Source organism: Mytilus californianus, unplaced genomic scaffold, assembly GCF_021869535.1.
Source record: "Mytilus californianus isolate M0D057914Y unplaced genomic scaffold, xbMytCali1.0.p SCAF_8, whole genome shotgun sequence".
In the NCBI taxonomy this organism is placed as follows: domain Eukaryota; kingdom Metazoa; phylum Mollusca; class Bivalvia; order Mytilida; family Mytilidae; genus Mytilus; species Mytilus californianus.
In genome coordinates, this window is record NW_026262734.1 from 29,211,266 (window position 1) to 29,236,355 (window position 25,090).

Here is a 25,090-nt window from a genome sequence, read left to right on the forward strand (position 1 = left end):
TAAAGTATTAACGATAGTCTTTATTTATATATTTAACAATCACATTTAAGAACGTATTGCAGATTTATATCATTGGTACTGTAGTTGATATGCTTTGATTTAAATACTGAATTTTATGCTTGAATTACTTTACAATCATCATGAACAAACAATAAATAAAACTGTATTTGTATAAAATGCTTAGAACTAAACAAAAGAAAATTCTATAGTATATTAGAAAAATGAACTCTGAAAAAAATTATTTATTTTTACAGATTTTGTTCCATAGGATACCACTGTCTGTATCCATTATTCTGGAATTATAACTATGCCTAATAAAGAAGTAACAAGTATATCACATCTCAAACGGCTGGATCGATTTTGTTCAACGGTTATGTTAATGGCAAATTATTCTTTACTTTCCATTTCAACTGGAATGTTAAAAATGTCAAAAGTATAACATATAACGAGTTTAACTTTTATAAATTGTAACTTGGATGGAGAGTTGTCTCATTGGCACTCATACCACATCTTCCTATATCTATTAAAAATTTGTATACACATAATATTTTGTGCAATTTATCATAGTTAAACTATGTTGCATAGCTTCCAATATGTAAATGTACAGCATCATACAACAACATCGTAACAGCAGGGAACATAACTGGCTTAATGCTAAAGTCAAATTCATGATGCCAACAATCAGATGTTTAAAAATAGTACTTTATGTTATATCTTTTTAACAATTAAATGACTACATGCATGTAAATAGTCATGATAAGAATGAATTGCTTGTGTTTTGCTCACACATGTTTGTCAATATAATGGAAGTCTATGCGACTGTCATACAAGTGAGAGGTTTAGTTAGCTATAAAACCAGGCTTAATCCACCATTTTTCTACCTAAGGAAATGCCTGTAACAAGTCAAGAATATGACAGTTGTTTTGCCATTCGTTTGATGTGCTTGAGCTTTTGATTTTGCCATTTGATAAAAAACTTTCTGATTTCAATTTTCCTTGGAGTTCGGTATTTATGTTATTTTACTTTGTTCAGGTACAGGCTTACACGCTCAACATATATACACAAAAATATTTGTATTGCTTGCTTTTACCAAATCAATTTGAACTACACGAATGTATAATACACGACAAAAAGGAACAATTGCTTAACAAACACAATTCATCATAAATGCATCGTGTCAAATCTTTCTGAAAATATAACGATTAATAATTGTATTACTATATGCATGTAAATAGTTCTGATAATCATATATATTAAAGCATGGTAGATATTTCAAATTCAAATCAAACCTTTGAACATTTGTATAAATAATCAATTTCATTGTTTTCATACATTACCAATGTTGGAAATGCATGAATGTATAATACAAAACAAAAAGAAACATATATTTAATAGACATAATTCATCATAAATGCGTTGTTTCAAATCTTTCTGATAACGTTTCCCAATCACCGTCTTCTATTAACTTATTAATCTCTCGAGATATAAGAGAGTCATCAGGGGCAATAACTTCACAAACATAACGAATTTTCTTTGATCGTGTCCAACTAAAACTGTTATCAAAACACAAGAAATCTGAAAAAGAAGTAAAGAAAGAGACAGCTATAAATCTTTTAAACTAAGTTATATAATATATTGATACTAAAGTTTAATTTCATATGATTCACTGTGAGAAAATGTTTCTAAGTGATCTGCTTAATTTCTTACCAACAACAATATACTAAAAATTAACTGGTGTTTTTAAACGAATTTAACTGTAATGATAATTTCTTTGTTTTTATCGTTAATTTATATTATTAAGTTCCAGATTATTATTATTTTGAAGTGATCATGAATAGACATTATATATATATATATATATATAATCATATGTACATATTTGATTAATCTTAAATGATGTAAAACATGACTATGACTTTTTGTAAAAAATATTTCCCTTTAGTATTATTATTATAGCTTTTATTTGTATAGACAGTGTCTTATTAGTCTTTTAAGCCTGGGGATTGATCCTTTTTTCATGTTGTTTTGTAATTTTGTCATAGATCAATATGTGACACTTTTACAAACTATTATTTATCTTATCTTTATCTTATAATCATATTTGACATCATTCTTGATGTGCCTATCCAAATGAGCCTGTAATATTTTGGATGTAGTTGTATTTCAGTTATTCAATAAAAAGATTTTGCAAATAAACTCTGATATTGCTTCATGTTTTAGTTTTCCGGTTTCCTCCTAGATCTTTCATAGCGCTTTAGACAAACCCTAGGGTTTACTTTTGTTTAGAAATATGATCACCCGAATATCTTCGTCCATATTGACTGTTCAGCTATAAAATGAGGTTCACAACATCAAATGATGCGATGTATATACTTTTGAACATAAAGTCTTAAACTCAATTTTGTTTAATAAAACTTTCAAGAGTATTAAACAAGCATAATATAATCAGACAAGGACTAATTAACAAAATATAATTAACATACATTTTCCAGTCTTCTCACAAGTATGAACACCATCTTCCAACACATGGTGACTATTGACTCTTGCCAGTGGTCTAATAGGAACATACTTTTCATTTTCTTCATAAAGGAGACCAAATCCAACATCGTGGTCCTCCGATTGAAATTCCCAACTGAAATAGAAACAAATCAATTAAATTGTGTTTGCCACTGACGTGGTATTTGTTTCCCTTTATTTTAAATTTGCTAGTCATAATTACAATACAGATAGGTTCTTGTAAATTGATCGTAATGCTATTATAATATTATCAAAAATACAAGGCTTATGTAAAAGAATCGTCAGTGATAATTCCGGTTTTGGAATATTAAGGAAACAGTAGTTTACAGATGTCTAATAGCACAAAACGAATACGAAGATACAAGTCAAGATAACAAACAAAATCTGAGGGAATCGCTATGCATGCATCACCCGCAATGCAAATCCACACTCAATCAAAATGTCACAATCGAAAATAGGACAAAATACGCAATATGTCTTAATGCATGTCTGTGGTTCTGTAGAAATTCGAAATGCATTGTGTATTTGGACCACAGCTACTTGGATTAAAAATTAAACACTGGTTTTATGTTTTATGTAACTTTAAATCACTTTAAAGAAAGTGTTATGGTAAAGGTATTCGTATCAGACGATAACTCTGGTATCAAGAAGGTTTCTGACCACGAAAACATGCTTCTAGTTAGTTGAGACACATACATAATGAGACACAAGACACAGACATTATGTCTGTGAACTAATTCATATTGCTGACCGTTAAACTTAAAATGTCGAATATAAAAGTTAAAATATATTCATAGTAAATAAACTCATCACTGATACCTGGCTTAAAATTTTGTACGCCAAATACATCAGTGACGCTCGAATTAAAAAAGTTAAAAAGGTCAAATAAAGTACAAAGTTCAAGAGTATCGAAGACTAAAAGTTCTGAACATATGGCAAAAAAAATAAGGTAATCTATCCTTGGGGTAGAAAATCCTTATAGTTCGTACATCAAAATGTAAGTAATAATCAATCCGTGGTTTAACCATTATCAAGACTTTGTCCGTCAGTCATTGATTGACACAAGAATGACTCATACAATTAGACAATCATGATGTGAAAATCAAACGCCGATAATGTAAAGGAAAATATTTACGTAACGGAGCTTACCATTTGTACATGTGTTAAATCTTGCCATCAAATAACAAAAATCAGAAATTGTCATGGACAGTATTTCTTTTAAAATGTGTTGGATCGAAAGTTGCCACAAATAACTTTCTAAGGGAACAGACATATTTTGTTTTAGATACAGGCTTCGTTTGACCAATGTCACCCGTTTATTTTTTGGACGAGATGATCAGCTTTTTAATTTAATTTAAAGCGCATTTTCCTTTTCGAATAGCAAAAGAAAAGAACTCATACCAGTAAGTGACAATTAGTTACCTTATTACACTACCCGGTTTATCCACTCTGTATTCCAAGTAAAGTTTATCACCACGTGGGACGGTAGTGGATTGCATTTGTGATATATTGTCAGAATTTTGTAAATAATATTTTTCTGGGACTGTTCCTCCTTGGCAAATCTGTAAAATATCACTATTACAAGTTCATTTTTAACTCGTTGGCATACATCAGTACGGTTCATATGGCTGCACATGACAGCAGAGTAAAACATTAAGGATTTTCTATCAAGACCAGTAAACATACCTCTGCGATAACCTGCATTTCAATTGGTGTTTGTGAACTTAATTGCATTAGTAATGTATAATTATGGTATCATTGATACATCTAAGGAATAATTTAATAACAAGGTACCAATTTTTCTGCACAAAATGCGCATTTCGACAATAAATGTCTCTTCAGTGATGCTTGGGGCCAAAATATTTAAAAATCCAAAGGTTATTAAAAATTGAAAAGCTTTTTATAAACCAAAAAGAATTAAAAAGTATGCCAAAGTCGGGAAAGAAATTACAGCTTTTCATGAGGGATATCTATTCCTCAGTTTGAAATCATTTCCAAAATTATGTAAGAGCAAATTCTGATAACACAAAATCCGTATTTTCATGCAAACTTGGTGTTGGCGAACTAGGCTTAGTAGTATATAACAACTTGGGTATCACGTGATACCTCTTATGTGTTCCCTGTTGAACTGACCATAGTAACACATTTAGGATTTCCATCTGGATCTGTTAATCTTCCACCATAACAGGCTGGTAAATTGTCTGGATCAACGTAACGTAACAGTAAGTCTTTGTAATCATCTGTATTGAACAAAAGAAGTTTGGTACTTTTAACTATAAAAATTACTGCATTATTGGTATTCATCACGCAAGCATTACATTAAAAATATTGTAGGAAAAGAGGGACGAAAGATACCAGAGGGACAGTCAAACTCATAGATCGAAAACAAACTGACAACGTCATGGCCAAAAATAAAAAGACAAACAGACAAATAATAGTACAGATGACACAACATAAAAAACTAAAGACTAAGCAACACGAACCCCACCAAAAACTGGGGGTGATCTCAGGTGCTCCGGAAGGGTAAGCAGATCCTGCTCCACATGTGGCACCCGTCGAGTTGCTTATGTTATTACAAATCCGGTAAATAGTCTAATTCGGTAAGTCACATTCGTGAAAAGGGAAGGGTATTGTAGTTACGACATAAGGAACATATTCGATATCATCTGTGAAACGGTTATTCCATAACGGTCAACCAACTCGTGATGGCGTCCGTAAAATTTACGAAGGGATGACTTCAACTTCACCGTTTGGAACTCTTGGTTTAATAGCTTCCTTGTGAGCAGCAATCCTCTATCAAGGAAATCATGATAGGAAACACAAGCCCGGGAATATCGTATCAATTGGGAGATATATACTCCGTATGCAGGCGCTGCTGGAATGTTGCTACATAGAAATGGAAAGTTCACAATTGGGAAGCTGAAATCATCTCTTTTGTCGTAAAGTTTTGTTTTCAACCGACCCTCATTGTCAATAGGAAATGATTGCTGTTTTTTCAAATGCAAGGTAAACATTGATTGTTGATTTTGGATTGCGGTCGTCCATCAAATATCCATTTTTCTAGCTGTTTTAAAAAGTATAAATTCTTTAATAGCCTATCTTATCTGTTAAAACATTGGTGTTCTTATAATCCAACCAAGATAATAACATCGTTAAAACTGAGAAAAATCTACAAGTGAGACTTAAAAAATAAGATAGTTTTCCGCATAATATCGTTTACATGTACCTAAGTCAAACTTAACCAGGATTGGGGATACGTCACGTACGAGATTCCGTATTGTTGATATGTACTAGTTATAAAAAGGTGCAAGCATTACGTACATGGTTCCATGAAATATATTGAAGACACTTGACAGTAATAGAACGTTGAAATAAACAAAATTAATGACAAAAAATTAAAATACAATTTTGCACTTGCATCTGTGCATACAATGTTTATATAATATAATATAGTATAATTACAAAAAGTAGAAAAGGTACTAGTAGCACAAAACATACCTCCTTTTACGTGTATTTTCTGTTTCATCTCTTCACTGATCAATGGTCTTGCAATTTTATACAATAATGGGAATATTCGTGGTGCTAAAAAAAAGAAAAGCATAGAACATGCTCGAAATGTTACTCGCTCTTTCAATTTTCCACTTCTGTAATTATTATTTAACCAGACTATAAGTGGAAAACAATATTTGATACTGCTTTAAACTTACATTCCTGATTTGTTGACAGAAAATAAGAGTGGTCAGAGTAAAGCGCTGACCTTCGGCGGATTCATTGCCAATTCTGTATAACAATAAAATCGGTGCATCATGACATTATATAAAAGACTAACGCAAAGCTTTAACACACAGCAGTGTTGATAGGCTGGTGTAATGTGGAATACATACTCAAGTCACACGAATATCCAGACAGACAAAAGTTATGGAATAAGACACTGATAAACTACTAATATCTTTCAATACCAAGGAAATCCGTCTAAACTCTGTTATGATGATATTTACGGGAGTATTTGTCGCAAAAAAAACATTAACACAATCTTTTATCACTTACCATTTATAACCAATAACCGTCTCATCATTTCTGGATAGTTATCTTCTAGTATTTTTACCAAATGCAAATACATCCGCATCCCTATAAAATTTAAAAAAAAAATGTTATTGTTGTAAATCATTAGAGATTATTAAATTGAAATAACAAATGATTATTTTTGCGCGTCCGTAGCACTTTTCTGGATTTACCTTCATCATGAATACTCATACCGAAACATTAAGAAGCCAGGGATTTATATAAATACTTAGAGACGTTACGGACTACATGACCAAAACTCATTGTTGAAGGCCGGACGGTGATCTATAGTTGTATGTCATTTGGTTTCTGGTGGAGAGTTGTCTCTTGGCAATCATACAACATCCTCTTTTTTTATACAAAAAAGGAAAGCCTAATTCATCTAAAGCCAAGCTGGCCTGATGGATTCAGAACCTTAGTTTCTTAATATTTCTTTTATTCAAAATAATATAGAATAGTTTTGGATCTAATTTATAAAACTATTAGCTCTATGGTTTGTGACAATTTTCTGAATAACGCTTATCATTATCCAAATTAAATACACTCAAAAGATAATTCTGATAAAAACAAAACATTTTCAATTTATAAGAGGGTCTGAATACATTGATAGCCCATTATAATTATCTTGCTTTTAACAGAACTCGAAATATATAGATATAAGAAGATGTGGTATGAGTGCCAATGAGACAACTCTCCATCCAAGTCACAATTTGTAAAAGTAAACCATTATAGGTCAAAGTACGGCCTTCAACACGAAGCCTTGGCTCACAACGAACAACAAGCTATAAAGGGCCCCAAAAATGACTAGTGTAAAACCATTCAAACAGGAAAACCAACGGTCTAATCTATATAAAAAACGAGAAACGAGAAACATTTATGAACCACATCAACAAACGACAACCACTGAACTACAAAGTTACCAGTTTGCCTTGCGCAGGTATGAAGATACTTAATAAGAACCTAATTACACTTAAACTCCATAAGTAACTTTTTTCTTTACACTTTTTCTACCTATACGTATATCCCATATTGCATGTTGTTTGTTTGTATTGTTTATGTTTTTAGTTTCAACGTAAATAAAACAAATGCAGACACGGGGACTCTGGCAGCTTTTTTACTCAAATATAGAAATGCAATTTGTCATTTTAAAAAATGTTGATATGTCTGAAATGATCATGCCAGTTTGCCCAATTTTGGAAACAAAAGCGGACCACCACTAAATAGTGCTGAAAGGGGCGTTAAACACAAAAAAATCAATCAATCTAACCATTAAACTTAACCCAATGTGAAAATTTGAAATGACGACACGGTTTTATGTAGTGAAAATTGTGCCTTTTATTTAAATTATTCATACTTACATACATTTTTAGTTTACTAAATAATTGGTTCGTTTAGAAAACTCAAATAACTATACTTCTATATACTGATAATCCATAAGATTAGGAAACGTAACACTTATACTATGATTGCTAAATCAAAGAAGAGTTTCGACATTCTAGAGCTTACACTGATTATTCAGACTTCGCTGTCTGTTTTCATAAAAAGTATCAATCCGAAAAAGAAAAAAAAGGACCAAAGGCTTCCCAGGAAACATTTCATTGCATTTTATAACAAGTATAATGTAAAACAGGAAAACGGGGTTGAAAAATATTGTATCGAAATGTGAAGGATTCTTCGAGGTAAAGTATACCCGTATAACTACCCTTACAGTGAGGATGCATGACTGAAGGAATGTATAAATTCGCTGTCACGTCTTAAATGTCCAAGAAGTGGTATAACTGAACACCTGTTCTTACCAAGTGGATATAGACTGATTTGGAAGATGTGTAAATACGTATACACGTCTGACATGATAATGCTGTAATATACATATAAAATTACTATTACGAAAGGGGTGCTCGATTGTCTTGGATGTATCATCGACGTCTGGTATGTTTATGTAATGTTTCCTATAACTACTCTTTTATACCCCCATCACACTAGGACCACGATTCCGCTACGACCTTCAAAATTATGAAAAATTTTGGAAGTCGTAGTAAGATCGTGATGGTCGTGGTAAGGTCGTAGTAAGGACGTGCCAAGGTCTTCATGATCGTGGAGGTCCACGACCACCTTTGAACATGCTCAAAACATTCGTATTGCAGTCGTGGCCAAAACTAGTCGTAGTAGAAGCGTAGGAAGGTCGTAGTAAGGACGTAGTAAGATCGGGATGGGCGTAGAAGTATCGTATTGGAAACGTGGTACAATCGGGAAGCCAATGGAAAAGATTTCGCAGCGACCTTACTACGATTTCACTGCGACTATCCCGATTTCACTAAGTCTTAATTATGCTTCTACTACGATATTGATACGATTATACTACGATGAGGAAGACAATAGTACGCTGCTACTATGCGCTTGCCTGTCCTTAGTACGATCTTACTACGATACTACTACGCCATAACCACGATAATTGCACGACCTCATTCTGATGATATAAAACAACTAGAGGCTCCAAGGAGCCTGTGTCGCTCACCTGATAATTTTTGTTTACAATTGATGCATGAAATAATGCAACCATTATACTTTTGCTTTAGTTCCAGAGATATAAGTGAAAAACTGCAATTTACCCCAATGTTTCTATTTTTAGCCATGTCGGCCATGTTCGTTGGCAGGTGGGGTCATGGGACACATTTTTTAAACTAGATACCCTTATGATGATTGTGGCCAAGTTTTTAAATTTGTCTCAGTAGTTACAGATGAGAGGATTTTTGTAAAAGATTACAAAAATTTAAGAAAATAAAATAAAAACGGATTTAAAGGGCAATAACTCCTTAAGGGGTCAATTGATAATTTTGTTTATGTTGACTTATTTGTAGATCTTACATTGCTGAACATTATTGCTAATAACAGTTTATCTCTATCTATAATAGTATTCAAGATAATAACCAAAAACTGCAAAATTTCCTTAAAATTATCAATTCAGGGGCAGCAACCCAACAACAGATTTTCTCATTCGTCTGAAAATTTCAGGGCAAATAGATCTTAACCTGCTGAACAATTTTATCCAATCAGATTTGCTCTAAATGCTTTAGTTTCAGAGATATAAGCCAAAAACTGCATTTTACCCCTATGTTCTATTTTTAGCCATGGCGGCCATGTTGGTTGGCAGGCGGAGTCATCGGACACATTTTAGATACCCTTATGATGATTGTGGCCAAGTTTGGTTGAATTTGTTTATGTAGTTTCAGAGGAGAAGATTTTTGTAAAAGATTACAAAAATTTACGAAAAATTGTTAAAAACTGACTTTAAAGGGCAATACCTCCTTAAGGGGTCAATTGACAATTTTGGTCATTTGACTTATTTGTAGATCTTACTTTGCTGAACATTATTGCTGTTTATAGTTTATCTCTATCTATAATAATATTCAAGATAATAACCCAAAACTGCAAAATTTCCTTAAAATTACCAATTCAGGGGCAGCAACCCAACAACGGATTTTTTTATTCGTCTGAAAATTTCAGGGCAGATAGATCTTGACCTGATTAACAATTTTACCCTATTTCAGATTTGCTCTTAATATTTTGGTTTCAGAGATACAAGCCAAAATCTATACTTTTCCCCTATGTTCTATTTTTAGCCATGGCGGCCATCTTGGTTGGCGGGCCGGGTCATCAGACAAATTTCTTAAACTAGATACCCCAATGATGATTGTGGCTAAATTTGGTTAAATTTGGCCCTGTAGTTTCAGAGGAGAAGATTTTTGTAAAGGTTAACGAACGACGACGACGACGACGGACGACGGACAACGGACGCCAAGTGATGAGAAAAGCTCACTTGGCCCATTGGGCCAGGTGAGCAAAAAACCAGATGCAATGACTTCTACCTGTAGTTCAACCATGGACACACATGAGCAAAACATACTTCTGCAATCTTTAACTCAGCTGCACTGTATCGATTTGTCTGATCAGGCTACACTTTTAGTTATAAGAAGGAGAAGACATACTAGACAGCGTAGGTCCTGTTGGGTGCGCCCTTGGCTATCTGTTGAAAAAAGACTCCATTTTGGGCATTACAACCGACTTATGAAAGAATTAAGGATGGAGGATCAATAATCATTCTTTAATTTTTTAAGGATGCCTCCAGAAATGTTTGATGAACTTTTGAACAGAGTAAGTCCTCGAATTCAGAAGATAGATACCGATTCAGAAAGGCACTAGATCCTGGTCTGAAAATTGCTATTACTTTAAGGCACTTAGCTTCTGGCGTCTCGGGTCCTCATACTGGCGTACCATGTTTTCAATATCACGACAGGCTTTCTCAGTTCAATCGACTTTTCCATCCATAGCCTTTCCTTTTTACCAGTATCCTTATATGAAGTCATCTTTTTATTATAAAATATGGGATAAATAGCAAGTCACTCCGCCATGCTTTGTTCCTCTTCTAAGGACTAATCGGATTTATTTGTTATATTTTGGATTAAATTAAGAGACTGATCACCTTCCTCTACTTTAAGCAACACGACCTGTAAGTGTTTTTGATACCTTTGGCGGCATGTTTTCTCAAGGAAACTGGTGTGTACAATGGGAAAGTCAACTGAGATATTTATAGGGACGAAGAGCGCAGTGACAACGTAGTGAAAACGTAGTGGGGTCTTGGTTCGATCGTAGTAGACTCGTATTGACATCGTAATGCGATCGGGAAGGTCTTGGTAGAGATCGTGTTAGTCGTGGTAAAGTCTTAATAGACGTAGCAAGAGCGTGACAAGATCGTAACTAGAACGTGTTACTATCATAGCGGAATCGTAGCAGGATCTTATCAGGATCATAGCAAGGTCGTGGTATAAACGCGAAAACTATAAAATATTGAATATTCAAGCCAAACATACCACTATCTTACCGCGATCTTATTTTTTATAGATCGAAGTGGGATCTTCGTGGTCTTGGCATAGTGTGAAGGGGCCTTTACCAAGAGACTCGTGGCTGTTTAGGATATTTAAGTAAGTAGTTAATCCATATATTTGATTGTAGATATGTAAAGTTTTTGGGGGTTTCGAAGTGATCAAACCACTTTGTTTAAATTTAGAATGAAATGAAAATTTGAAATGTCTATATACAGTGATGAGTGATTGCATATAGCGATAAAATATAACAGCATAACAACAACAGACGAAAATGAATAAATAAATGATAGACAGAGAAAGGATTATATCATAGTGTCTAATTTTTCATTTTTATTCTGAAAATGCAGACTCATTATCAGGAAAGCTAATCAAACCTACCTGGAACCCATAACATTGAAGTTCCTGTATCAGCCATATCAAATATAACTGTTAAACCATCAACAGGTCGTCCTAGCTATAAAACAAAGACAAATAATTAGCTAGTTTTTTTTGTATGAGAATAAGATTACAAACCGTTCTGAAAATGACGAAAAAGAATGGTGTTTGGCTGAAGATATACTTAAGTTGCATTGAGCCTACATGTATTTTAGTACAGATAAGTTTATTACTAGTACAAGTTTGACAAATATGAACCATTACAAAAGTACGTGTCAAATATGTCACTACTTTACGTAATTTATTGTCTCAAGCTTGAACTTGCACGTTCCTTACAGATAGTGTGCATATCACGCGTGGTTAACCGTCTGTTGAGTTCGATTATGCTTGTTTAATAATCGTTTTATCACAAATTATACAGCTAAATACGTGAAGTGCAAATCACTAAAACTGAAATCGAGTTTTCATAATCAGAATCAGAAAATTGTAAAGAAGCTGCAATAAGAAAATTTCCACTGTTTTACCATAGGTGTCCGAAATATAGTTCGAAACTTTTAAACAAAATTTGGATATAAAGAAACGAACTGTATTGAAACGTGTTATTTCATGTATATTGAGAACGAGAATAATTAACACTTGATATTTTTTACGAAGTGAGTTAATCGGTATTAAGTACAAATAACAACGAATGCCACTTGAAAAATAGGCGATGCTTGATAGTGGTAGACATTTGGTCTTACCACACGTCACTACAGATCTGCTCCATTAGTAGCACCCGTCATGTTTCTCGTGAAGTTTGAAGAAGCGTAAGACGCGCCCATAATATCAAATGGCATTTGAAAAGAATATATATTGTAGACAAAACAGCCCACTGAAAAGAGCAAAACATTAAACTCGTTCAGTCTGGAAATTGCATGAAATTTCTATTTAAGTGATTTACCTTTTTGCTTTGTTCTGCCCAGTCTCTTATTGTCAATTCACATTGCAGAAGTTTTGTTTTTTCTAGGTCAGACTTTTTTGTAGAAAACATCAGGCCTTTGATATCTAGCTTTCCAAACAATTCCACGCGTAGTGGTGACCCATCAATGGCATGACCACAAAATCCACCAGTTAAGTATTTTCGTAATACCTTAGGTGTGTAATAAAATATATCATATGATATTAGGTCGCATGGAATAATGAATTTACGTACAACGAGTAATTATGGTTTTGTCAAATCGAAATGGTTGCATTTCGATGAAGTGTTTTTTATTATAAAAAAATCCCATCGTTATTTTTTTCTTTTTATACATGAGTTGATGGTATTATTAAATAATAAATTAGATAGACTACTTAATCTAAATCTAATTTGACACATCTATTAAAATTTTCCTCCACGTTAAATATACAAAAGGTTCGCTTAATTGATTGATTGATTGATTTGTGTTTAACGCCACTTTCACCCCTGTTGTGCTCTTTCGTGGCGGTCAGTTTTTAGTAGTGGAGAAGGAGGCCGTAGTGCCCGGAGAGAACCGCTAACCTTCGAAGGTTCGAAGGTCACCCCTCCTCAACTCGCCGACAGAAAGACGATAGTAGGTTCGTCATTGTCATCTTGGTGTTTATTTAATGTAACTTTAGTTAGCCAAAAAAATGTAATAAAACTGGAGTTAATTTGTCCAAACTGTTTGTAAATGAGAAGAGGGAAATTTTCAGATGTTCTCTTTTGTAGTTTTCTAAATTAAAAACTATATTTCCGAGGATAGCGGTCCTTAACTAAAAACATCTCAACGACTTTTCTTATGATTCCTTAACTCTGGTAGTATATCTAGTGTTAACAAGGTTTTGTACATTTACTTGAAATCCATTCGTTTTCTTATTTGTATTGGCATGATGGATATTTTGTTTATTTGTATACATGCATGTGTTGTTCAAGTGAAGACTGTAAAATTATTGCTATACAATCTCTGCAATACAAATAACAAATATGGACTAGTCTCTGCTACAGACCATGGAGGAGATATATCTTTGTCTGTATTTTACGAACACAGGCAGCAACTATTAGTATTACAATGGATAATGTTTAAGTTTAATTATTACCTCAGGTGGCTTGTACTCTTGAAGTAGAGTATTCACTTTTATCTTTTGTTTGAAATCGATGCTCTGTTGAAAAGAAAAAAAATATGAATAAAGTAATTATGTATAAATATTATATCAATTATGGTAAGAAAATTTTAACTAATGTTAAACATTAGCAATAAGTATCTGATTATTTATAATAGAAATACTCTGAAATATGTTCATTTTCCCACTTGAAAAGCTACCCCTCTTGTTTAAAACTGCTAAAAATCTGGAAGCTTTATTTATACCCCCTTTTAATTCTATATCATCACGTTTGTCAACAACGACTTCAACGAGCTTTTTTTAAAGGACTCATTCAAGCACGAATAATACATTGACATGACCTACGTTGAATGATTAAATAGTGCAAATGCACTGACTCTCTAAAATCGATCTGTTTGTATAAATGCTATTAATAATATCAAATTAAAAAAAATATATATATGGTACACTAAAGTTAAGTATGTGGTCGATGACGCACGTATATATTACAGTCGTGTAATAAAAGATCTGTATGACACTAAAATGACTTGAATATCCTATACTCTGGTTTCATAAGGTTGGAAAAATGTATTACTATAAAATATCTTGTTTTTACATCATGGAATGTTCCTTAAGTTTACAGTTTGTGTTGAGTACGATTTTAAATTTAAGTAGCGAGTTTTCCTAAGATTGGACGAACTTTTTGAACACATAATAAAAAAATTCATCCAACTCAGACATTTACTTAATTAGAATATACGAACACAAATTGTCGTTAAGAAGAAAAAGGAACTCGGGTTATTACGTTTCATCCTTCTAATATACTTATTCAAATACAATTAAAAGACGGTGTTGGAAAAGAGGGACGAAAGATACCAGAGGGACAGTCAAACTCATAGATCGAAAACAATCTGACAACGCCATGGCCAAAAATAAAAAGACAAACAGACAAATAATAGTACCGATAACCATTTCAAACTATTGTAATCTTATTAAGGTAATGTTTGAAATTATCCTGACTTAAAAATGTATCATCTAGAATTAATTGTGCTTGTTATCTCTAAATATAGTAAGATGATGATATCCTAAATAATAATGCAATTGGCGAATAGCAGAATGTTACTTCTTTATATCAGAAACGTGCAACGAACGAAGTGTTAACAGTTATTTCAGAAACATCAATTTCAGATTGATTGACTTAAAGCTTATGGCTTTTCTCTTTTGTTAGTTATTGTATTATGTGCTTCGCACCAAACTGACGAGTCAATCCCTTCCACCCTTATAGCTAGCTATAAATCCAGGTTTAATCCACCATTTTCTACATAAAGGAATGCCTGTACCAAGTCAGGAATATGACAGTTGTTTTCCATTCGTTTGAGGTGTTTGAGCTTTTGATTTTGCCATTTCATAAAGGACTTTCCGTTGTGAATTTTCCTTGGAGTTCGGTATTTTTGTTATTTTACTTTTTCCAAACTGATTTATACAGTTTGTTCTTTTGTTGTGCTATTACACAACTGTCCTAGGTTATGGAAGGGTTGAGCACACACAAACATGTTAAACACCGCCTCGTTCTTTATGTCTTTGTCCCAATTCAAGTTAGGAGACGGTAGTTCAGTGGTTTTTGTTGTTTGCCGTCTGTCATATTTCTTTTTCGTTTATTGTTTCTAGCATAAATTTAGGCAACAGTGTTTTACTGATGTCTCACTAATCAACTAATAAGGTACAAATCAAGGTAACACAAATCATCTAAGGAACAGTATGAATCCAAAAGGAACCATACCGGAAGCTTTTACAGGGTAAACATGGCCTACTATAAATATAGCACCTGCCATGCGAATCCACATTCAGTCAAAATATAAAAAATCGGGAATAAGACACAATGTGTAAAATTACAGATCTGACGCATCTGGTGCAGTAAAATTAGTACTGTTAATGGTACAAGTATTTCAAGCTATAAGACCGGGAAAACATGTCGCCAGAGAGTTGAAACATAGACACATCGTATATGTCAACCAATGTTCGATGGTGACCGTAAAACTTCTGTATATCGATTTCAGTCGTTCTACCTCACAGATCTGTTGGAGTAGTCTTTGTGTAAGGATCACATCCCTGTTAATGAAGTATGTATATTTTGAACATGAACGAGCGTTACGTATTAATTGTACTATGTAAATGCAATACATTTACGATGGGCAGAGGGTATGTTAATCTGTGTCAATATCGAGGAAAAGATCAAAATATGAGGTCACATCGATAACTCGAACATTTTGTAAAAATAGAAACAAGATTTCAAAAGGTCAATAAAAAAAGTAAAGTCGGAAGAAGACACTTATGTTGTGCTGTTACACCATTGTCCCTAATTGGGGTAGGCTTGAGCGCTCAAAAAACAGGGAATATCGCCCGGAGGTCAAATATAGGACTAGGGAAAAGCATGCGATCGTTAATTCAAGGAAATAATTGGACTGAAAATCAACTACCAGGACTGAATAAACACTTTAAATCATGAAAAAGCTAAATCATTGTTCAACAACTAATACCATACATATTTATAACCTTTTGAAACCAACCCTTCTCATTTGGTATCATCCTATCTTTTATTATCCATATAGTTACATATTATGTTTAATCATTAAACCAGACCACACATACAAATAACCAGGTCATTGGTTTTATTCCTAGGCACAATATACAGAATTTAGGTTACAACATATGTTTTGTTGTCAATCGAATATAAAAAAAAAAGATAACTTTATATTACTTTAGATTCGGCATTAAACATCATTTGAGTCATATTTATAATATTTAAAGAGGTCCTTTTACAAACAAGTGTGTAGTGTATAACAAGACTGTAAATTACGCATTATTCACCAATGACCAATATTACGGTGAAGATCACAGTAATCTAATTTAAGGTGGATCATCGGTATATAATTCCTCAGATAGAATTTTTTTTATACTTTACCAAAATGAAGATTTTACTATGCTTTGTTTTAAAATATAATAAAAAGTATGGGTCACCGTGCTATTTTTCAAGCTACAAGTTGTGCAAAATTGCCCAAATTTGCATAGATTGTTCATGAAAAAACGCATTTTTGTGAATAAAAAGAAATCTATGAGATAGAATTTTGAAATAAAATATGAGAAGATAGGTTTTATAATATGCTTTAAGAAAATAAAAAGAAAAAATGGGGTCACCGAACTTGTGTTCTTGCTACAAGTAAAAGATAAAAATTTCACAATCATTCCAGTATAAAATTTTTACTATAAGAGTTATCTCCCCCTAAATGGCTAAGTTGAAAAATTGATTCTAAAAAAACACAAATATTTGTTATTTGTTTAAACATTTTGAATAATGTAATAAATCACGTATTTTCACATAAATTGCAAACCTGTCTCAAAATTTGCAGACTAAGGCAATGAACTAGACTGATAGTGTACTGCTATTGTACAATCCAAGATGGCGGTATACAGTCTTAAAAGGTTGTATAACAAATACTTACGTTGCGTAACATTTGTTCCGCTTTCCTAACATCAAAGCACCGAGCTGTAAATAAAACACATACTTAAAATCCTTTAAAATTTAATTCTTTATCGTTTTTGCAATGAAAAGATGAAGGATATTTAATTTTAAGTTATAGTTTTCATTTTTGTTAGTTATTGTTACTACAGAATATTATAAAGTTTTATATTTACTAGTTCTGTAAAGTTATAAACATATTAACGTTTATTGTTGCTAGCATAAATATATACAATACCGAGTCACAAAACTTACACGGTAAATTTGACCACTTTGCCATTGAAACAAGCACTATAAAGCACCTGACTTCACAACTCCCACAACCGTGTTCTGATGTGTTTGTGATGCTCAGTTTTTTGTTTTCGCAGACGCTATAGGGTTTGGTCTGTCTGTGCGTCTGTCTTTCTTTCAACCATGGCATTTTTTTTTTATTTTCCACTGCTTCCCACGTGGTTATTATTCTTTTTTTTTCTATTCAATGTTTTCTTGTGCTATGTAGTGAAGGATTGTCTATATTTTCATATAACATCATGTACATTTATCGTTTTAATTGTTTCTTATTTGTCTTAATTTTTACAAAAAAGAGCGAATGTATGTCTGGAACTAATCGGTATCTGTTAAAATACAACAACAGTTTGTTTTAAGAAGATCAATTTGTTTATTATTCTAGGATGATTTTGAAAGTTTTATATAGAGACAAAAAAATCCTTACCTCGAAGCCATTTTTCCAAATCATAGCTATTTTGGTCTGCAATGTCTTTTGTATTTTCTTTAAACTTAAATCAAAAAATATATTTTAAGATCAAGCTGAAAGATCATTATTTTATTTCATTATATTACTGTACGAAAATGTCAGATTTATGAGAAGAGAATTTATACATCTGGTTGCTATTTTATATCCAGTAGTACAAACCGAAACAAATGTTGTTGTTTTTTTTGCTGTGTATCCTATTTGTTTTAGTTAATTGTTTTGTACATAATATGAATAAGAAGATGTGGTATGAGAGTCAATGAGACAACTATCCATCCAAGTCACAATGTGTAAAAAGTAAACAATTATAGGTACGGCCTTCAACACGGAGCCTTGGCTCACACAGAACAACAAGCTATAAAGGGCCCTAAAAAGACTAGTATAAGTCTGTTTTTTTTTCTTTTGCATTGTTTTACATTTGTCATGTCGGGGCCATTTATAGCATGCTATGCAGTATGGGTTTTGCTCATTGTTAAAGGCCGTATGGTGACCTATAGTTGCTAACTTTTACGTCAGTTTGGTCCCTAGTGAAAAATTGTCTCATTGGCGATCATACCCCATCTTCTTATACATTTTGATTTTATATTTTATGGAGTATACACCATTTTACTACAAAAATTTAGGTATATACATGTTACTTGATATTCTTTGATATTCTAACTATAAACATGGTGTATTGGTGTTAATCAATGAAACAATGTAAAACAAGTATGAATAAAAAAGTATAACAAATATACCGAACTCCAAGTTAAAACCAAAATGTGGAATATCATAAAACCTGACAAAATCAATCGTTAGACTATATCAACAAACGGAACGAATGGAAAACAAGTGTCATATTCCTGACTTGGTACAGACATTTTCCGAAGAAAACGGTGGATTAATTTTAAATCTAGATTTACGGCTAGCTAAACCTCACACTTGTATGACAGTTGTTAATAATTCCGTCACATTGACAAAATTGGGTGAGCAACCCAAACAGACATAATATATTAATGTGACAATAATTGGGATCCAGCAGCCAAAACTGTGTAAACATACACCACAGACATACAATACAACTGACTGAAAATTCAAACAAACATACAAAGATTTAACAAAGACGCCAACTAAAAAAGTTGTTGTATCTAATAGTAAATTTGACAAAGACGCCAACAAAAAAGTTTATTGTAGTACATTACTGTAGTATAAAACTCTTTTTAGAATAGAGCAACATTGACAGATATGCACGCATTTTTAATGTATTAGTTTATGTTAAATATATTTGCTTTTTTGCAGATCATTGTAGAAAAGAAATACTAATTTTACATTTTTTTTGACTGCTTAACCTTTTCTTATAATTATGTAAAAGGACACATGCGTTTCCTGTTGAGAATTTTGTCAGATAGGTACTGTGAAATGGGGCATAGTGCAAACAAGTAATGAGGCGAAATTACTTGTCTGTGAAAATTTTTTATCTATGAACCTTATCCAACTAATAACTACATAGGAGCAGAACACATTTTCAAATTCGAAATTTTGATTTGATGTGTCCATGTTTTAATACATCCAATTTAACAAAATGTATCTATCAATAACCAGCTCTAGATACCGGAGAGAGAATTCCATGTTTCAATATATCTCTGGATGTAGATCCATACTAGTATACCTGTTGCAATGCCTTTTGTTCTTTCGGCGTCAAGGGTTTTCTGCTGTAATTGTTGTTAGCGTTTATATCGTTCATTTTTAGAAAAGCTGAAATAAAAACAAATACTGTGCAATTAGCTTTTGCCTTGTACCATTTTCAAAATAAAGAAATTCAGAGCAATTGTTTTTAAATGAATCTGCTTCCATTTTTTAATCTCTTGGCAAGGGAACGCTAATTCCCGCTGATCTGACAGCAACATTTTGACATGTAGTTAGTTATCTAATTCAAGCTCATCAAACTTAAGACTAAGAGCTATGCAAACTATGAAAAGTGTTTGCAAAACGTAAACCCAATAGAATTTGTTAAAGAAATATGATGATAATTCAAATGCAACATGAGCATAGTATTAAAGATTAAGGGAGCTACCATTTGATTTTTTATGGGGGGGGGTTAGGATGAAAAATTTTGTCCTGCATTTTTTTTTAGTTGTAATCTCTGTCCTGCCTTTTTATTTTTTACTCTATTCGGTCCTGCCTTTTTTTATTAGTTTATCCTGACTTTTTTTACATACATTGTCATCCTGCTTTTTTTTTTTACTCAAAACTTCTGTCCTGCCTTTTTTTTCAAATTTCAAAAAGAATATTTAATAAAAATATTCGTGGACACGGGAAAATGTTCCGTAATGACCTTTGAAAGTCATCTTTACCTAACGAATGACCAATAGAAATGCCGCTATTTCGTTACACATTACAGGATAGACCAATCAAATAAACGCATTTTTATTGAAGAAAAATCACAAATATTCGTGGCCACGGGAAAATGTTTCCATTATGACCTTTGAAAGGCATCTTTACCTAACGAATGACCAATAGAAATGCCGCTATTTCGTTACACATTACAGGATAGACCAATCAAATAAACGCATTTTTCGTATTATTCACACTCCGTTCATTGTTTTAAGAGCAATATCTCTTCAATCCGGAGATAGATCACATAAGTGAATATATGTCTATACATGCACACATATATATTGTATCTTCTACACTATGTTTATTAAACTCAGTAATAATAGGTATTAGAATAGAGAATGGAAACGGGAAATGGATCAAAGAGGCAATTAACAACCCGACCAAAGAGCAGTAAACAGCCCAAAGCCACCAATATGCCTTCAACACAGAGAGAAAAATCCGCACCCGGAGGCGGGCTTCAGCTTGCTCATAAATAATAATGTATACTAGTTCAGCGAAATAGACGCCACACTAACTCCGAAACATACACATGAATTATTTGTTTTGTTTTGCATGTCATTATGGTTACCTTTGATTTATTGATACTTGCAAAATTTAAAAGTATCATTTGTTTAACAATAGTGTTAAACACTTACCTTAATGCACATATCACAGTTTAATGTCCATGTATCTTCATTGTCTGTTATCCAAAAATCTGAAGCATACATAATAAACAAGTACATTAAGAAACCGTTGCGGTAGGTATTTTATGGCATTATTGTAGGTTTATCGATATTTATTTATTTATCTATGTCTGAATCTAAATTCAAATAATCTGCAGGTAGTTAGTAATGAACAGATTTACGTCTATTATATGTAATGATAAAAATGAAACCGACATTTAATATGAATAAAAGGAGATGTGGGATATACGTCAATACGACAGCAACCAGACGATAAAAAGAAAAACCTTTTAGGGGGCAACATACAATCATCGGCAATATGCGGTGTCTATATAATATAACAAGTTCTAAATCGTCCCGAGTCCTTAAAAGTTGTGAATAAAGTAGACAAACAGTCAAAGATCTGCAATCATCACCTAATTCTCCTTATAAGAACAAACAATTAAAATATGACACAAAATAACCACTGCCAAGGTTACTGAATTGTGATAGACACATAAATGTGTTGCGATAATAAACCACATTTCCTCTTTTTAATCTTGATCATGCAAATAAGCATATGTTTTTTTTATATTCAACAGATCGATATGTTTAAAAGAAAAGGGAATTTGACTTACACAAATTGAGACAAAAGTCCACAACCTATATATTTCTTTCCAATATAATCGTTTTGGACATGGGAAGAAAACAATTCGTCTTCGACTGAACAGTGTAATGAAATGTAAAATGGAGTGGAGGCCTACTATAATAATTGCTTACATCATAGATGTACAAATGACTTTATATACATAGTATAAAGTAAGATTACTTACATCCACGTCATTATGACTCTGATGGATAGTTGAATCATGAACTATCAATACTCATCTCCTTTTTTATATTGTCACTTGTAATATACACATTTGTTATCTGAATGTAAATAATTATCACACCCGAGCACGCTCCAGATTAACATTTAAGATACATATTTTTCTAACCAGTTCATCTGTTAACTTTCATGTTGCTTTATAACTCCTGGACCAAGTGGTAATGAAGTTAAGTCGAGAATGTATAATAATGCAGTTCCCATTAAATTATCGTGAATAAAAAATTATACTTTAAATTAATCTTGTTTTATGTCAATATGAATAGGTCAAACAGCTACAATCCTTGGCCCGTAACTTGTTTATTTCTGCTCTTTTTATTTCTAAATTTCCACTCCAATTATTAGCAAAACGCTTGATTAAAAACGTACTTTTAACCAAATATAAGTCAAAAAATCGAAGCAAGTGTCAAGAATTTTACATTCTATGTGGTAGAATTCTTTTCTGAAGGGGTTGAAATTTGACTGTGTCGGTTTTTTTACATTTTAGCGTCATCTGCACTATTTAGGACTCCTAAACTTTAAAAGAATCTCTTAACGTCAATATATTAAAGTATTGAAAACGATGTTAATATTTCCTACAAAATGTCACCTCCATCAATTTTATAATTTATCATATTAAAAAATACAAATATATTAAATAACAGAACAATATATTTACCCAACTAAAATTGTTTTTGATACATATAGTTCCCAACATTCACTGCGAAAATAGTCCCGGAATATCTTGACGAAAACAAAAACAACAATTCAATAATAAATTTTTCAAATACCAAAACAGTCAATGGCCGAACTAAATCTGTCCACCTAATATACGTTAAGTCCTCCGGCTAAATAATGGTCATTAAAATGACCAGTAGACGTCTAGACCGTAGAGATATTTAATAATCTTGACGGATAATGGGGCTGGTTTTATAACATATTGTACTTTTTATTGTGTATTGAATAAATACATAAATACATGTCTTGTACTATTTTATTTAGTGTGTCAACATACTTTATAAACGCGTACGGTATACAAATCTATCAACACGTCTTTATTTTGTGAGAAATAAACAATATAGGAATCATATTCATGTACTTGCCATGTCAATTATTTTAAAGCAATATATAAATCGGTTTATTAGGAAGCAATGGAGTAGGTTACACTAATAGAATATTAGACTTCTGTTAATTAATAACATCACTTTATCCTTCCATGTTCAGTGGCGGATCCAGGGGGGGGGGGGGGGGGGGGGGTGGGGGTGTGGGGGTCCGGGTTGGAACCCCCTTTTTTGACGATCAATGCTTTTGAATGGGGATATATGGTTGGAACCACCCCCCCTTTTAAAAATGGCTGGATCCGCCTCTGATGTTAGTAGCTATCTGACATTATTTTAGCAACTTGTTTTCTACACTGCAAAAGAATTTAAGTGTCAGACAAGAATGGGATATATATACACCTGCTTAGTGTTATATTTTTCAAAAATATTTATTTTGATTCAGATAAAATAACTTACTTGAAAGTAGATAACCAAACAAACTTTAGCTTACATTTTAACTGCTATTATAACTACATTTGGTTTAACGCAGCAAATTTAATTATTTTTACAAGACCATTATTCAGTATTGTAGCCTATTTCACAGATGAGTGTTACAGTTGAATACCTCTCTCTAAATAGATATGTTTGAAAGGCAATTAAAATTAAACGTGTTTCAAACCATAAAAAATCTCTTGATTTAGTTTAAAATCTTGTTTATATAATTGTTGACGTTGATTTTTAGAATTAACGATACGTAAATAAGGATATATAGGATACATAAACAATTATGTAAATGTTGAATTTTATTGTTCAACCAAGTATATATCCCCTTGAACTATGACATTATGCAGGGTATTTCCAACAATAACAACAATATTGCGTTATTCTCTAAACAAAAATCAAAGGTACAGAGAATGACACGCAAAAAAGATATATTTGGGGTGTTTAACGACCTTGTCTACCCATGAGGCTCTCGCACGGTGGGTAAACAAAAAAGATGTACAAATAATACATAGTATTAAAGAGGTAAGCAAACATTTTTGTAGTAAGAGATACAATATGAAAACAACATGATAATGTGGTATAGAACGGCGGACCGATTTTCTCCTTTATTATTTTAATTAGTTTACACAGTTTTTTTTAGACCAGAATATTTCTTTATATTAAAATGTTTCTGAAGTTGAATACATTTGGGTGACATGAAACACATGGGGGTAAATAGAATTTCCCTTTAGTTTTTGAAAGCAGGACATACTAATAAAGTACTCGTCTCCTATCTCTGATGTGTAGCAAAATGTGCATTTTTTTTCTCTGTTCTGTCTTGTGTCCTTAATTTACAAATAGTTCTAGTAATATAATCTACTTGATTCCAGGAAGCCTTTAATAAATCGTTAGAACGTCTATTCTGATTGGTTGAATGACAGTTGTAGTATGCTTAACGTCCAGTGGCTTATTGTGTTGATAAAATGTAAATAGGGATATCAGAAGATTGTTAGCAAAGTTGAATATTGAGATTAATTAGAATTTAAAAAAAAAAAATGTACACGTACATGTACATGTATTATTTGCAACTTTTAAATCTGCAAATCCTAATAAAGCATTGATCAAACGTTTTGTTTTTCTACGTTTTTAACTAGAGATTACAACAGATGGAACACAAGTTTTCGCTAAGGAAAAGGCAAATTCTTAGAACAAAATTGTTTAACAATTGCAAAATTTGATGGGCAAGGCATTCGGAAAAAAACACGTGGACTATCCATCGTGCAAAAATCAGCACTTAGTACTTTGTTAGTTTTTGTGTAAATTGAAGTTCAAAATAGATTGTATTTGTCGAACCAACCTTTAAGAACGGGTACGTTTAAGACTTATTGTTGGAAAGCATCTATACTACTAAAATAACGAGGTCCAATTTGTTAACCGACATGACGTAAAAACGATGAATCAAAGAATTCAACTTTATATATATAACTAATATAGGACAATG

General features: G+C 32.5%; 1 protein-coding gene and 1 long non-coding RNA gene across 5 annotated transcripts in view; one reads left to right on the forward strand and one right to left on the reverse strand.

Moving 5' to 3' along the window:
* Positions 1-25,090, reverse strand: part of LOC127710536 (retinal-binding protein-like) — a 26,165-nt gene continuing 1,075 nt past the window's right edge. Inside the window, exons 1-14 of one of the 3 annotated variants that reach the window (XM_052216469.1) lie at positions 22,746-23,286; positions 21,196-21,254; positions 19,833-19,918; positions 18,146-18,209; positions 17,417-17,460; positions 13,914-13,976; positions 12,778-12,966; positions 11,841-11,916; positions 6,565-6,645; positions 6,016-6,099; positions 4,651-4,757; positions 3,940-4,079; positions 2,484-2,632; positions 1-1,575 (exon numbers count right to left, since the gene is read on the reverse strand). In XM_052216469.1, coding sequence (XP_052072429.1) covers positions 1,406-1,575; positions 2,484-2,632; positions 3,940-4,079; positions 4,651-4,757; positions 6,016-6,099; positions 6,565-6,645; positions 11,841-11,916; positions 12,778-12,966; positions 13,914-13,976; positions 17,417-17,460; positions 18,146-18,209; positions 19,833-19,907 — 1,242 coding nt within the window. In that variant the 5' untranslated portion in view covers positions 19,908-19,918; positions 21,196-21,254; positions 22,746-23,286 and the 3' untranslated portion in view covers positions 1-1,405. The other 2 variants (XM_052216470.1, XM_052216468.1) reach the window with 2 other exon arrangements.
* LOC127710551 (uncharacterized) overlaps positions 23,405-25,090 on the forward strand; it is a 14,574-nt gene continuing 12,888 nt past the window's right edge. For both annotated transcript variants that reach the window (XR_007986223.1, XR_007986224.1), the window contains exon 1: positions 23,405-24,132. This is a non-coding gene — a long non-coding RNA (uncharacterized LOC127710551). The remainder of the gene's footprint in view (positions 24,133-25,090) is intronic.